Below are 15,283 nucleotides of genomic sequence, written 5' to 3'. Positions count from 1 at the left end.
AAGCTTACTTATCGCTGCATCTACACATGCATTATATTAACACTCCTATTGCTTTCACTGACGGTGAGAACTGCATTTTATATAGGAGCACATGATGCTAAGACTCCGGTATATGTTTCTGAGCAGAAGGAAAAAGTAAGCGTGGCAACTACAAGGCAGCCTAGACCCTACATAGTTATTCCTGCCCCAAGAAAAAATGGGCAGGTACTTGAGATGTATGTTGGTAATAATCAATCACACACAACACTTGTTTCAAACACTGCTTTTAAACGCTGGAGACAGGATCGGCGGATCAGGCAAAGTAAGGGGTTGATAAAGGTTGGGCCTACACAGATAATACATGAAGAAACACCTGGTCCAGCAACGAAAGGCCCAAGCACAAGTCCTACAGAAAGATCATGTGCAGAGATTATAGCAGAATCTCTATGGCCATTTTTAGCTATTGCCAGAAAAAGAAAGATGGATAAAGAAAGACTTGCCGAAATTACTTCTACGCAGGGAACCCGGATGGATGTTCCTGCAAATCGACCAGCCTGAAGAAGCTATGGTGATGCATTTAAAGAAATAGTCATAGAAAACTACATGAAGACTTTGAGAACCAAAAGAAGCACCCAAGAAGATGATTATGAACAAAATGATTATCTGGATAGCACAGCACACTTTGGAAATTACAACATATGGTACCAACACATGAAAGAAGTTGGAAGAAGAACGTCAGATGAAGAATGTTTTCTATATGCACTCCTACCATACAGTATGGGGAAGTCAAAAATCTTCATAGCTATTGAAATTGATGTCCAAACAGCACATTGTCTTTCGTACATAGCACTTTCAAAAACAAGAGGTCATTTTATGGCAAGTGATGCTTCTTCTCTGAAATGGGCAACTGAAAAGACAGATCCAGGTGATGATGACAGTATACAAGATATAAAGACAAGAAACGGAGCCCATACGAAGAATCATGTGATCAGATGTGAGAAGCCTGGGGTAAAAGGAGCTGGAATCAGATTGGAGGTGAACAAGAAACTAGAGGTTACAGGAAAATCTGCAGAAGAATCTCGCAGATGGAAGAACAGGGGTCAAAAGCAGATCTGGGGAACCGTACTATCACCAGATCGATGGGAGAAAGGAGTAGTGATCTGCAGAGCATGGGTGATCATTGGTTTCTACAAGAAAACTGTTGACATAGTGCAGAATGGATGCAAGCCATTATGGCCAAAACTTGCTAAACTACTGACATGGGTCGAAGACGGAGGAGGACCCCTGCAGATAGTACCATTGGACAGTTCTAAATTGTGCTTCAGGAACAATGGTACAAGTAAAATGGGAGACAATCGGAACTGTGGCCGAATCTTCAATGTGCCAGGAATGTATCATTATTGGGCTTGTGGATCCAAAGCCTATAACAGACTACCACAGGCTTGGGGAGGAATCTGCACATTTGTGAATGTCCATGTTCCTGCATTGGTGATTCCTAAAGTTCACCTGAACATTGATAGTTTCCCGAAAGCAGATGCTCATTTAAGGAGGAAGAGATCTGTGGAACGGATCAATCAAATGGAGAGGGAACTACTTTTCAGTCAAATCAATAGAAGCCTTTGATGCTAGACCATATGAACATAGACTGTTCAGCCAGACTTCCTCAGTGTTCACATTGATCTTTATGACCAGGATCCAGGTTGGAGCAAATACCAAGTGGCTTCAGATCAACAGACGGGAACTGCTACAGCTGATTGATACTACAATAAAGGGATTCGATGCAATCCGAGAAGAGCTCAGAGTTGTAAGATTGATGACCCTCCAAAAGAGATACATCCTGGACATAACAGCGATGGATGGAGGTGTTTGTGCCAAGATTGGATTATCATGTTGCACATTTATACCTTCTCATGATGATGAGAATGGAACATTGAGAGAGGCCATAGACATGCTGATGAAGCTCCATGACCCAGATGATAGAAGAGGTTGAAGACATTGGCGATGACAGCTGGTTTGGATCACTCTTGTCATGGGTTCCACAATGGATGGCAGATACGTTCAAGTTTTTAGGAGCTTTGTTATTATTAGTGGTGCTTGGATTCTGTGTGATCAAGATGATAATCTCACGATGCAAGAAGACTGCAAAGAAATAGGGATGAAAATCATGATTGATATTCAACCAGGATGGAAGCCTAAAGATCTAACTGATGATGAAATCAGACTTTGTAAAGGCCAGTATCCATGCACCTGAGGGAACTAAGTTCCTGTATTCAAAGGACCATAAGAAATATGTGGGAAGATGGATCTATTGCAGTCCAGGTTGACAGTGCATGCTCATGACATGGAACAAGGATGCGCATGTGAAGTCAGCTGGATGCCTGACGCCAGAAAGTAGTGTTGAAGTTCCATTTGACTCAGGACATTGTTTTGCCACCCTTTTTCCAGAGCCCTTCTTCCCCAGAGGAGCTGTGTTGGCTTGCTTTGGATTTGAGACACTCTGTGTGTATTTACTTGGACAAAATGGCACATGGTCATAAATCTGATAGACCTTTCATCACATTTTGGTGGGGCCATCCCTGGTAGGAAAGCCATAAGCAGATGTATAATTACATATGACCGGGCTGGACTCTTCCTGCTGCAAGATGTTCAGGGACGATCTACCAGGGGTATGTCTGAATAATGGGCTGAAGCCAGAGGAGTGGACTTGCAGGACATGATACCTGGGCAGACCCTTAAACATCCACAAAGCATTACCATTTGCATTTGTGCACTGCAGAGAGAAGCTCCTTTCACAGATGTTGTTCGCTGAGCCTTAAATATATGGTGTTGGGCGGAGGCAGGAGAGTAGCGCACATAGCATGCAGGCTGATCAGAGTTTGATTTCTCAACCCATTCCAAGGGCTTTATTGTGCCTCAACGTACGGGGTCAAGGAAGTGGGATGTGAAGGTAATGATTTGATTGTTTACTGGCAATCTCCCTTTTCTCCTAGTCCTACTCTTCCTCGTCACAATACTTATGGCCCACCCCTCCCCTCCCTAAGGGGGTGAAATGGGTATCAGCATTTTGGTAAGATTGGAGGAAACTATTGCTTGCTGGGATATGGAGAGCACTATATGCCTAGGTAAAGGGGAGGGTCATTGGTAAAAAGAAAAAATCCAGGAGTTCTGCCAGGGGTCACAAGTAATGTGACTAGTGAGAGCAGGGCTGGGACTGATTACCAGGGACTAATCGAGTCATGTATGAATGAGATTTATAAAACACAAACCTAGCTGGGAAGCAATGGATTGCTCTACATGGTGGTGGGGGCACACGCCCAGGGGGTTGCAGCAATGGTGATGGGATAGCAGGGATAGATTGGATGGATACAGAGAGCTGTGTAGAAATGGTGCTCCGAAGGGTGAGAAGTCGGGTTCAGTAGAGAGATTGGCAATATGTTCTTTGAAGACTAGGGTCTTGAGGTCCTTGTTGAATTGTAGGATATAGGGGGCAGTGTGATCTGCGTTGATCACTTGTTCCAGAGAAAGGGTGCTCTGTGGATAGCACTCGGGAGCAAGCAGACTGCATATGAAACATGTGTACATTCCTTTTGTGAAGACTACATTACAATCATTGGATTGAGGCGCAACCCTTGTATGGGTTCAGTACGTGTTCTCAGTTCATCTGGTCTCCCCTAACCCTCTGTACGCATGTTTGATTTGGTCAAAAATAAATATGCAGTAGCAGGGGCGGCTAGTCCATATGGGCTGAGGGGGCTCCAACACGCTGTTACCTTCACCCATTATGGAAGAGCTGAAGCTTAAACTGTCAAAGTGTAACGTGGATTCCCTTTGGCAGTTTGTTCTCCAGCAGCCATGTCCAATGGACAATTTAAGGAAGCGTGTTTTGCTCCCCCAGCCTTTCATGGCCCATTGGGGATGCAGGTTATTGAATTGCAAGACTGAATGTATGATGGGGTGCTCTGGTGCTTCCCCACACATGCAGCTTCGGCACGCATGTGCTTCCTGGTTCCTGTTATGTTTCGGGACCAGGATGACTCATCAGGAGAGACAGCGTCACGGCAAGGAGCAGCATCTGGACCTGGGCTGTTGTAGAATTTTGTATGTATGTGTGTTATTTGTGTATTTATGCACGTGTGACTGAGCGAGTATATAAATGCTGTGTGAAGTGTGCATGAATATGTGTTCGAATGAGCAAGTGAATGCATGTTCTTGTTGGGTTTGTGCCAACTTGGATATGTTCTTATAGTGTCATTCCTGGCATTTTGTATTGTATCCGTCATTTATATAGCACACTTTGTGGTTGGAACGGCCTCTGGGACTGAAGTCCATTTGTGGGAGATTCTAAGATTTCAGTTTAAGATGCATGTGTGCGTTTTGCCAGATTAGGATTTAGTGGGCTGGCTAGGCTCCAGTAAGCATACCGGAGGTCAGGCACATGGGCGGGTGCTCTTGGTGGTTAAGGATAGAGACTCGATGTATGCCCAGCTAGTCTGAAATTGTTCACAGGTTGTCGTTGTATACTAATGGCAGAGGTAATGAGGCATGCCAGGGGTTTCAGTGTGGACTGCTATGCGAGCTGCTAGACCTGATTTGTATAGCCATAGCTACATTCTATAGTGCATGGAGGGGTGGCCGCGCCTGCGGCCTGTGTCCCCAGAGGTGGTGTAGGTATACGTACCTTAAACTCATGGGCGTAGGATATGGGGGGGTCAGGGGGGACAAATCCCCCCCACAATTTTAAGTGTGGGGGATATGTCATTTATCCCCCCCAGAATTTGTGGCACTTCTGCATGTATAATACGTCTGCAGGCTGCAGATGTCAATGTCATGCGCAGGGACGTCATTTAGGGTTTGCCAGAGGTTGCAAGTGCTACCCCTGTGCTACCCCTGTGGTCTCCCTTGCTACCCCTAAAGAAAAATGGGGGAAAAAATAAGTGGCCTTTTTTGTTGTTGTTGTAATGCAAGCTCATGGGCTGTGGCCAGCACCAGCTGGTTCTTTACTTCTGGAGTGACTGGCTTTCTTGTTCAGGCCTGGGGTGCCACAAGCCTAACAGCACTGACCCTAAATAAGAAAGAATAGGGAAACCAAATAATGCGTCTTTCTGAATTCTATACAATAATTGCTAAACTCATTAAAGGTTCATTTCAGGCATACTTCAGGGGGTGAGTCACTGATTTAGTCTGTTCTTAAACACCTCAACTCAACCTTTCATCCTTCTGAGGTCGATAAATGAGTACCAACACAGGTTGGGTAATATTGGGTGTATATTTTTTCTATATAAAGCACTTAAGCGTAAGTGCTATATAATAACACATTATCATTTGGCCATGGACGTCTGCTTGCATTCACAGTAATTTGGTAATATGGGTCTATACACACACATCCTAACGATACATATGGCGATCCATTCTTGTATGAAATGTACATCACATTATAGTGATATCGTAAACATATTTTTCGTAGTGTACTTAGGAACAATGCTATGTGATGCCACTTCAAGCTTTCTCAAGGGGTGAAAGATTGAGTTCCATCGCTTCCTGCGATATCACTTCGGGGTGGGGTCAAATGATATCACCTCCTGTGATGTCATCAGAGGTCAAGGGTCGTGTGATGTCACTTCCGCTATCCCTAGCATTTTGGTGAAATGACATCCCTGGTCATGCGTGCAAAAGTACAAGTTAACTTCAGACTGACTGCAGCAGCAGGCTAAAACAAGAACTTCTGCTTGCTCATGTGTGCCCTGCGCCTGTGCATTTGGAACGTAACCAGGCCGGGGAACTGCATGTTCCCCTGCACAGTGCACTGCTGCCCAGCCTCATCTTCCAGAACGAAGGAGAAGCCAGGCAGCGACGACTGCTCCTGCTGAGAGTGACTGACAGACAGGGTTTGTTAATATCGAGGGAGACAGAGTGAGACTCAGACTGCGACTCAACCTCCTGAGACCTCTGCTACCGTACTTAAGGCAAGTCAAATGGCCCCCTCTCCCAGGTGCAGTGCAGGCCGGCATATGGAGGATTTATTAGGGGGAATGTGCCAACGTCCTATTTATACAGTTTCTATACACCAGAGCGCTATTCTGGGAAGGTCTCCATTGTTTGGAAAATTAAGCTATTTGGTTATGTTGAAGCTCATAATGGGGTGCATTGTGGTCTTACCGATAATGAGGGCATTCGTGAGGACAACAAAAGTGGGTGTGCAGTGCAAGTTGCCTCAGCCTGTAACCCGAGCAAAGGGATGTGCTCACACGTCTGTGGATTCATTTGAAGCCGTTGAACCCAACTACGGTACTGTGGTGGCTGTGGCTGAGGGGAGGTGTGCGTCTCAGGGAGCGGTTGGCCCGTGTTCGAGGGGGGGGGGCTTGTTTAGGCTCTGCAGAGCTCTAATTCGGATTTAGGAACCATAAGTGTAGTGTGAGGTCAGAGCACCACCACGCCACCTGCGCCTTGTGGGAATTAAAAAGCCATGATAGGGAGATGACCGTTTGGAAATCGTGTCGACTACAAAGAATAGTCTGTATTACATGAATGCAGAAATAAGAAATTACTTAGACCTGCACTGCAGGCTAATGTGTAAATACTACAAAGACCTGATCCCACAGCTCAACACCCCGAAAATAAGTGCAGGCCAGTCACTTACGTTGTGCTACTTACCTGGTGACAGTGACCTGAGACAGCACTGTATGGCCTTGTTAGCGGGCCTCTTTCCCCCATGGACCTGCGTGTCAGTGCACATTCATGTCCATGCTCCGTTGCAGTTTGCTTTCCCTTGTGTTGTGTGTTTGCCTCCCAGAGGTCCCTATGGTATATGCAGTATTAATGCTGGTGCTGTGAGAAGAAGCATGTTTCCATCTTCCCTTCAGTTCCCTTAGCACATCCAGAACAGTGCACTAGCTTATGGAAGTTCAAGTGGCTTATAATCCCATTACCCACTTGCTCCCCCTCAACCCCTTGCTGGGTCCATACCTGGGACTTCATCACCACGGAGTGATGAGTGTATGTATACTGACACTGCATACAGTGCAGGTGAGGCAAATATGTGATTTCAGAACAGTGCGGTGCAGGCCGGTATGGGGGGGGCAGCATCCGGCAAGCGGCAAACATTATAATGTAAATAATAAATACAAGCATGTGTGCACAGCACTGGCTGGGCCTTGCCTCGACAGTGACCTGGAGAAGACCCCAAAATGAGCTACGACAATGGAGCATGACTAATAGTTGTAGAAAAGCGCCCAAGGATATCGAGGGTGCTCTGAAGACTGAGGAGAAAGTGCTGAGTAAGTGTACAGATGAGAGTTGTGGGGTTCTGGCCATGGGGGAATGGGAAGTGAGGGACTGGGGTGCAGTAGAGAGGGGGAATGCAAAGTGAAAAAGGGTTGAAAGGGTGCAGAGGACAGAAAAAGAGAGGAGCAAGGGAGGGGAGAGATGGGAACAAGAACGGAGGGCAGATGAAAGATGGGGATGGTTTGCAGCACAGAGTGACCAGTGTGCGCAGGGGAGAGATGGGTCCAGGAAAGACCAGAACACAGGGAGAGTGGTGCAGGGCAGAAATGGCATAGGATGTGCTTCGGGTTTAGATAAAGCCATTGACTTAGGGATGTTTGCATGGCACTGGCTTCTCATTTCATCTCTAAAACCCAGAACATCCTGTCCTCTCCCCTCTCTCCCCTTCCTCCCTCTACTCCCTGCTCTTCCTCTGACCCTTCTTCGGCCACCTCTCTCCCTCCTTCTCTCCCTTTCCCCTCTTCTCCCCAGATGAGGTTTCTAGACAAGTCTGATCTATGAAAGTCATCAAAACAGGTTCATCCCTTTTCCTCCAAAGCCATCAAGGACCACATTGACTCCCTGGCTCCTGCCCTGGCTGACTTCTGCAACCACTCCTTCGCCACTGGAGTCTTCCCTTCAACCTTGAGGCAATCCCTTGTGCACCTTCTCCTTAAGAATCCCTATGCCGACCCGTCTTGCTCGGCTAACTATCGCCCAATCTCCATCACTCCTTTCCTGGGCAAACTCTTGGAAAAGCTTTCCATCTCCCAGCTCAATCTTCACACTGAATGTGCTGGTTGCCTCCATGATCATCAGTCTGGCTTCAGAGCTGCCAGAAGCATGTAAACTGCTCTCCTGGACAGACCTACTCTCCAACCTTGATTCCAACACCCCCCTGTGTCCTCAACTTACTTGATATCTCTTCTGCCTTTGACACAGTCAACCATGCCATCCTGCTCAACTGTCTACGTGATAACCTAGGGATCACCAGTCAGGCCCTGGAATGGCTGACTTCTTTCCTCTCTGACCCTCCCAGGTTCAACTTGAGTCCTTCCTCTCCTCTAGCTCCATCTCCATCTCTACATGTGTTGTTCGCCAGGGGTCTAACCTCTCTCCCTGGCTGTTCAACCAATACCTGGCACTTATTGCCCACTGCATTGCCGCTCTCTGCCCCAACTTCCAGTGCTATGCAGATGACACTCAGCTCACTTTCAGGCTACCCTCAGCCACCTCTTCTCTCCCTCTCTCATCTCTGACTGTCTGCCCACCAAACAGGAGTGGTGTGCCGCCAATGATCTCTGCCTTAATGCCAGTAAAACCGAGATTCGCCTCATTGGCCCACCCGCTACCCTCCTTTCCTTTCAATCTCTGGCTGGCCTCTCTTGGCCCTCTTCCTGCTCCCACCTGTGAGGACAAAAAATCTAAGCGTCATCTTTGATTCCACACTCCTTCTCTCGTCACATCTGACGCTTCTAAGAAGTCTCACTACCAGCTGCACCTCCTCAGAGGTATTCTTCCATTTCTCTCCTTCCCCCATAAACTCACTGTCTCCAGCGCTCTGGTTCTCCCTAGGCTGGACTGTTGCAACAGCCTCTTTCTAAATCTGCCTGCTACTCTCTGCCCTCTACAACTCATCCAGAACAGGACTGCGAGACTTGTCCTTGGCCTCAAACCCAGGGATTGTATCTCTCCAGGACTGAAATCTCTGCATTGGCTCCCAGTGGCTGAGTGGATGAAGTTCAAAACCCTCTGCATGGACCATAAGGCCTTGTGGGGTCTGGAGCCTCGTTACCTTCAACTCTCTTCCTAAATACCTTCCTTCTCAAGCTCTTCACTCACCCGCCTCCAACTCCCTCAGGATCAGACGCTCCTCCAAGCAATGAGTTGGTGGTAGATCTCTTTTTTCGGCTGGGGCCTCCCTCTGGAAGAGCCTCCCTGCCTCCCTGAAACTTGAGGAGAATCATCTCCGGTTCTGGAAGCACCTCAAAACCTTCCACTTTGCTTCTGCTTTTTCTCCTCCTCTCCCCTGCTGTCTTCCTGGCTGATAATGAAACTGCACTGGTTACCTGGCCACCCTCTAATCTCAGACCCAGGCCCACTCCGCGGCCAGTCGCGCTCCTGCACTGCCTTCCTGGCAACCCCGCACGTGGGGACTGTTTTCTCTATCCCTACAGTCCCACTACCAGCACTTGAGACCTGTTGTCTGCACTTACCCTTGCATTTGCCACCTGCTGGCCTTACTTTTACTTTGTTTATTTATATCATTATCCCATGTACTGCACTGTCCCCTCCCCATACCCCCGCTGCACTTTCCTACTTCCCCTTCCCATGCACGATCTGAATGACACCTGGCCTAGTAGGATTGTTGTTTCTTCCCTCTGTTCCCCCTCCCTTGCCTTGTCGTGCCTTGAAACACTTGTGTACAGGTGTGTTATAAATGCCATATCATATCATATACTACAAAGCCCTGTGTAGTTAATAACTTAATTGGAGCTGGCAACATACTACTGGTTTAATACAAATGTCTTATCCAGGGATGCCTTCAGCCACTCTATTAGCACTTTGCATTTCCTATTTCCTTCACTGAAGTCCTGCTAAAATCCAGCAATGGCAAGTGTTTGCTTGTGTATACGTATTGAGCATTTGCCAGGCACTGCCATTAAATGTCCAGGCACTTGAACCATTTTGCAGATGCTACCTTCAGAGGGTTCCTAATACCACTATGGCGGTGCCTGGCAAGTGCCTTTTCCATTCCTACATTAAAACCCAAACGGATGGCGTTGGCAACGCTTGTTTTAAAATAGGGATGCAACTGAATTTCTGGTACCCACCACAATCTGAATAATGAGTTTTAGACTAGTTTTAATAGAGGGCCACCATAAGCCATCAGGGTGACCCAGAAAAAAAATAAAGCAGAGCCTTGAGATTCTCAATAGCACTTGTTCCACTATCCATGTAAATCCAGTGAATACCCTGATGCCGAGGTATGATTGCAGCCCATACACTGCTGTAAAGGGGCACATTCATGTTCCATCATTGAGGGTTCAAGTGGAATAGGATGGGATGGGTTGGCGAAACTCCATAAAGCATCTGCTCTTAAAGCGCAGGTGAGAGTATTATAAAAGACCTCGCTAAAGGTTCATCGCTGGGAGACCCGGATTAACGCAAGAAGTGAAACGGATCATCACACCAACTGAGATGGAAGTGAAAAACAAGGCCCGTGGGGGAATATTAAGACCAAAGTATTTTCATACATTTGGGTAAGCTCCTGTACAATCTACTGCATATGACGGTGACAAGGTAAAGATGCAAAGGAGTATCTGCGAGCAGGCAATTCCTTACTCTCCCTGCCCAAGTCCCCAAGGTGTCCCCTGTCCCCCCCCCAGATTTTATGGGCCTCCTAAGCCCCTGCTTAAACTTGGATGGAGTTCATCTTCGATGTCGTTTTCCTAGGTGCCACGCGATTGGCTGGTCTTGCCAAAGCAAGCACGAGTAAATTCTTATATGGGAATACTGGCATACATAGGCGCAACCATCATCGATCATTTTATTTTTTGGGGAGAAACATCATGAAAAAGCTCTGTGAAATGCTCCTGTGCACTGTTGGTGACTTGCGTCTATTGTATGTTTTCATGAGTTACCCTCCAAAACCAATTACAAACTGTATGGCTTTTCACAGTGTGCTGTATAACGCGCCATGTTAGCCCGTTATTCACATTTCCTTTTGATCTCCCTTGCTTGGTTCGAGCTACCTCGCTAGGCAACGTCCCTCTCACATATTTGTTGCAAGTATTTACGGCCCTCCTATTAAAAAAAAAAAAAAAATAAAAATCACCAGCCTTTTAATAAGTATTTGGTTCGATCATTTCAAATATGCAGAATCATTCCATTTTATACAGTCTTTGGGTTATTAGCACGTGATTGATTGAATAATAATGTCTTTCACAATGTTTTTGCTAAAAAAAAAACAGCTAGTTGTATATGCTATGCAGAAAATTACAAAATGAAGTTCCCAGCAAAGTTGCATGGGCTGTGGTCGTGGATAGGCAGTTCTGAGGCGCTTCCCTTTCAGCAGTGGGGCTGCGTGCTGTTCCCTGCGTGTGATTGCAAGGCGTATTAGTAGAAGGTCCAACAGCAGTGATCCACAAGCAGGGTAATATAGCGCTTCTTAGCTAATTTCCTCTCCTTCTACCACCTCTAATAGAAGTGTTATTATGGTGCATCCTTTATCGATTTCTGAAGGATGAGGATCATGCGGGGGAATTTCAACACGTGGTTGCAAAACATACACTTGCACTCTCTCACACACCTTTACCCTTTACTCTGTGAGCCGTCTTGGCGCTCAGTCGAAGTAGCCTAATCGATACACTTGTTTATGCCAATAAACAAATTAAAAAATATATCGATACACTTGTTGAATAATAAATAGAGCAATGTCAAATATTTACCAAGTGCGCACATACTTTAAAGCCTTCACTTGTCACAAATTACAATGGAGGTTGCTTGTAACATTACTATAACGTGTATATAATACAAGCGACGTGATGCTACAACAGCTGCACTTTGAAATCCAACACTTGAGTGTTCGTTCTAGTTTTGTATTCTGCCTGTGTGCTTTGTGTTGCAGTCGCCGTGGCCGTAAAGTGTTTTTTTTATTTTCTTTGCTAGTGAGTGCAAGGAAGTTTCCATGGTCCGCAACATATTCGGTGATCTACATAGACAATCCGGTGAGTATAAACCATCGTCTTCTAGATTTTACTATCTGCAGTTTTTGTTTGCCTTAATCAGGCAAAGGATTCCCCTCCTATGCAAGTGAGTACGCACTTATTCAAATTACGGTTGTACAGTCGTGACAAAGCATGTATACGGTAATAACAAATCAACGAAGTAAGAACTTGGCATTTGGAATTCATCATGAACAGAGAATAGAAAATTACAAGACTGTTGGGGGTCGAAGTTTCTGTGCACTGGTACACAAATAGGCTTATTTAAGGGCCTTCTAATGACCCTCTCAATTGTTAGCAGACAGTGTTCTCACTGCCTGCTTTTGTGTCAAACATATCCTCTCAACATTTCTGATACTACCACCAGGTGGCAGCAAAGCGCAAGTCCAAGCAGCCAGCCCGATCACATCAAGCAAGCAGAGATTATGGACCATTCGACTTTTTAAAGTGTTAAAACTACTTTTCTTAAGAGTAGGAGCACATTGAGCAGCAGTAGGGCTTCAAAATGCAGTTGTTTTACGACTGAAATGGTAATAATTAATCTTGATTGCCCGAGCACACGCTCGACCCCCTCGCAGGCCCAACACTATTGGCTTTCTATGCTCCTTCTATTCCTTGAAAACAGCCATGGAATATCTGTATATATTCGCTCAAACCATACTCTGTGTCGCTTCTCTCTAGGCTATAGTCAACATATAATGCAGGCATACGCATCCACACTGATAGAAGACTTTAGCCCTGCTTGACTCCCTCCCTGAGCTTACAAACTCCTTTCCTGGTCTCCCATTGTCCCTCGCGCATGTTGTTCTTCCCAGCCTACTAAGGCATGGTTACCCAGGCGGCGTGGGGAGGGGGGGGGGGGGGGCACAATTCACCCCATACCAGGATTTGCGCTTTGAAACTATTACAGTGCTGATTCGGAGCAGCATAAAAGCAAAGTGGTAACATAACAGCTGTCAGAAACATCGCTCCGCCTAGTCTGCTGCAGCTACAAATAACACACCATCAGAACACCAGTGCTTAAAATACAGATTTTACATGTCGCCACTACCTCAATTGAACTAAGCCACCCTTATTTAATATACAATTTAATACATCAGATGTCCTGAATTCTAGAATAGCATACTAAAAATATATATATATTGGTTTTTACAACGTACCTACAAACATGATAAACACACCCAACAGTGTCAGTTACGGGCTTCTCAGTATCATGTACGTTTACTTGTCTTTACCACTGCCATCTACCCACACTCTTCCCCCCCCCTAACGCAAGCCTACTCCACTGCCCCTTCAATTGTCATTCCTCCAGGGGCACTACCCCTTCAGTGCTCCCGGATGTGTCGTGTTCGCTTGGACTGGCCTGGGTGGACCCAGTGTGGCCACCAGTTGTCTCCATGCTATCAGTTATCCCACTTCGTCTCCCCCCACCCCCCCGTTGGCCGCATCATACCATACTACCGTTTCCTCTTCAGCCCATTTTAGGAGATCATGCCACCACACCTCTATCCTAGGTGTATGGCACGATTTCCAACCCGTAGCTATTCTGCGTTTGGCCAGAGGTAGGCCAAATCCTTAAGTTTGCACACATGTTTCAGGTTACGTGGTCTAGTATATCCTCCTACCATGCATGCCCACACGGATTCCACCTCTAGCTTAATTCCCCGCATTTAGGGCATGTTTGTGTCTCTGTGCTCTCGAATCGGGCAATCTATTGTGGGGTCATGTACGCCCTATGGGTTACATATAGCTTGATCTGTTGTTGTCTTGCATTCCTGGACACCTTTTTATGGTATCTCTGTGCTCTTTCCCATTGCCCGTCATGCATGGGTTCCCCCATGTCGTCCTCCCACTCCTGTCTCAGCTGGGACGCTTCCTTTCCCACCCTGGACATCACCAGTTCATAGATCCGGGATACCTCATGCCCCCCCTTCTGAGATGTCCTATATCGTTTCTGTGGTCGTGTCTGGTGGTTCTTCTAGTTCCATTTCGGACCATGTCTCTCACCCGCCTTACCAATCTTGTGTAGGTGATATATTTCCCTAGGTGTACTCCGGTTTCTTTGACTAACGTTTGGAATTCCAGTACCTTCCCATCTCGCCACACATCTCCCAATGTTGCTATGCCTACCGATTCCCAATGTTTACGAATCGTCTTTCTTAGTTGCTCATCCACTCCCCGCAGCGGCACTTACGAGGAGCATGGGATCGGGTTATCCATAGCCGGACATGCCTTGCGCCATGTCTTCCAACCCAATTCCAGCAGCTTTGATCGCCCTTTTAACTCTGATTTGGGTAGCCATATCGGTTCTTTCAGGAAAAAAGGGACGCATTCATCCCTCAACAGTCTGGATTCTGCTGTTGTATCTTCCGTTAGCCACTTAGCTGCATACTGTAGCTGCCCGGCCATAGGGTATATCTCAAAGTTAGGCAATTTTATGCCCCCTCTATCATACGTGTTTTGTAATTTCCATAGGGCAATCCTATTTCTGGTATTGTGCCAAATAACGTCTGTACATAAGCTCTAAAGTTTACCAAAAAAGCGTCTGGGCAACATATATGGGATATTTACAAAAAAGTGTAACAGCCTAGGCAATACCACCATCTTCAACAATGCCACCCTCCCCACCATGGCTAGGGTGTTCTCTACTGCTTTCTCTGTTAAGTTTGTGTTCATCATCTACTGCATGATATATATCGATTCCCCAAGTTTCTAAATGTTCTGGTCTCACAGGGTATCTGTAAAACTGGTAAGTTTTCTTGTGGGATTCCTTTGTATCTCCTAAGGGGAAATATACACGACTTTTTGGGGTTGACCGCTGTGATGCTGGAAATGCATCGGAGGGACAGGGCCTCCGTATCCTTGTCCTTTACTGCCTTCTATCGGGTGTTCCAAGGGCCTTGGGGCCCTGGACCCAAAGCAGCCGTGACTGGGCCTGCCGAGGAAGTGCAGGAATAGGGGATGGGGTGGGGGGGTCTAAAATGTCCCCTCCTTCCACTCATTCCCCCCCTTTCATTACTTAAGTAACGAATAATGTAATTGTCCCAATCTCTTACGTTCCTCCTCTTCCGCCACTGCTTCGTCCCATGCAGGTGTTCCCTTTATTGGCATCCATGCCCCACATACCGCTCTGAGACTCTGTCCCCTTCTAGCGTACTCAGTTCTCTGAGATCGTGTACTGCTGCTATTACGTGGGAGAGGGAACCGTTCTCGGCATCTGCAGAAGGTACAAATGTGCAACGTGCGCTCCCGATTCTTTGGCAAACGCCTCCATCGATTGCTGTTAACAGGTCCAGCACATATCGGTTTTGCATTGT

General features: G+C 46.5%; 1 protein-coding gene across 1 annotated transcript in view; it reads left to right on the top strand.

The window, feature by feature from the left end:
* Nucleotides 1-15,283, top strand: part of CPVL (carboxypeptidase vitellogenic like) — a 1,072,295-nt gene that overhangs the window by 254,312 nt on the left and 802,700 nt on the right. The window contains exon 5 of the mRNA XM_069648246.1: nucleotides 11,911-11,969. Within this exon, the coding sequence (XP_069504347.1) occupies nucleotides 11,911-11,969 (59 nt within the window). The remainder of the gene's footprint in view (nucleotides 1-11,910; nucleotides 11,970-15,283) is intronic.

Source organism: Ambystoma mexicanum, chromosome 2q, assembly GCF_040938575.1.
Source record: "Ambystoma mexicanum isolate Mex_15411 chromosome 2q, UKY_AmexF1_1, whole genome shotgun sequence".
Lineage (NCBI taxonomy): Eukaryota > Metazoa > Chordata > Amphibia > Caudata > Ambystomatidae > Ambystoma > Ambystoma mexicanum.
The sequence above is the reverse complement of the archived record's forward strand: the minus strand, read 5'-3'. Positions and strand labels throughout refer to the sequence as shown.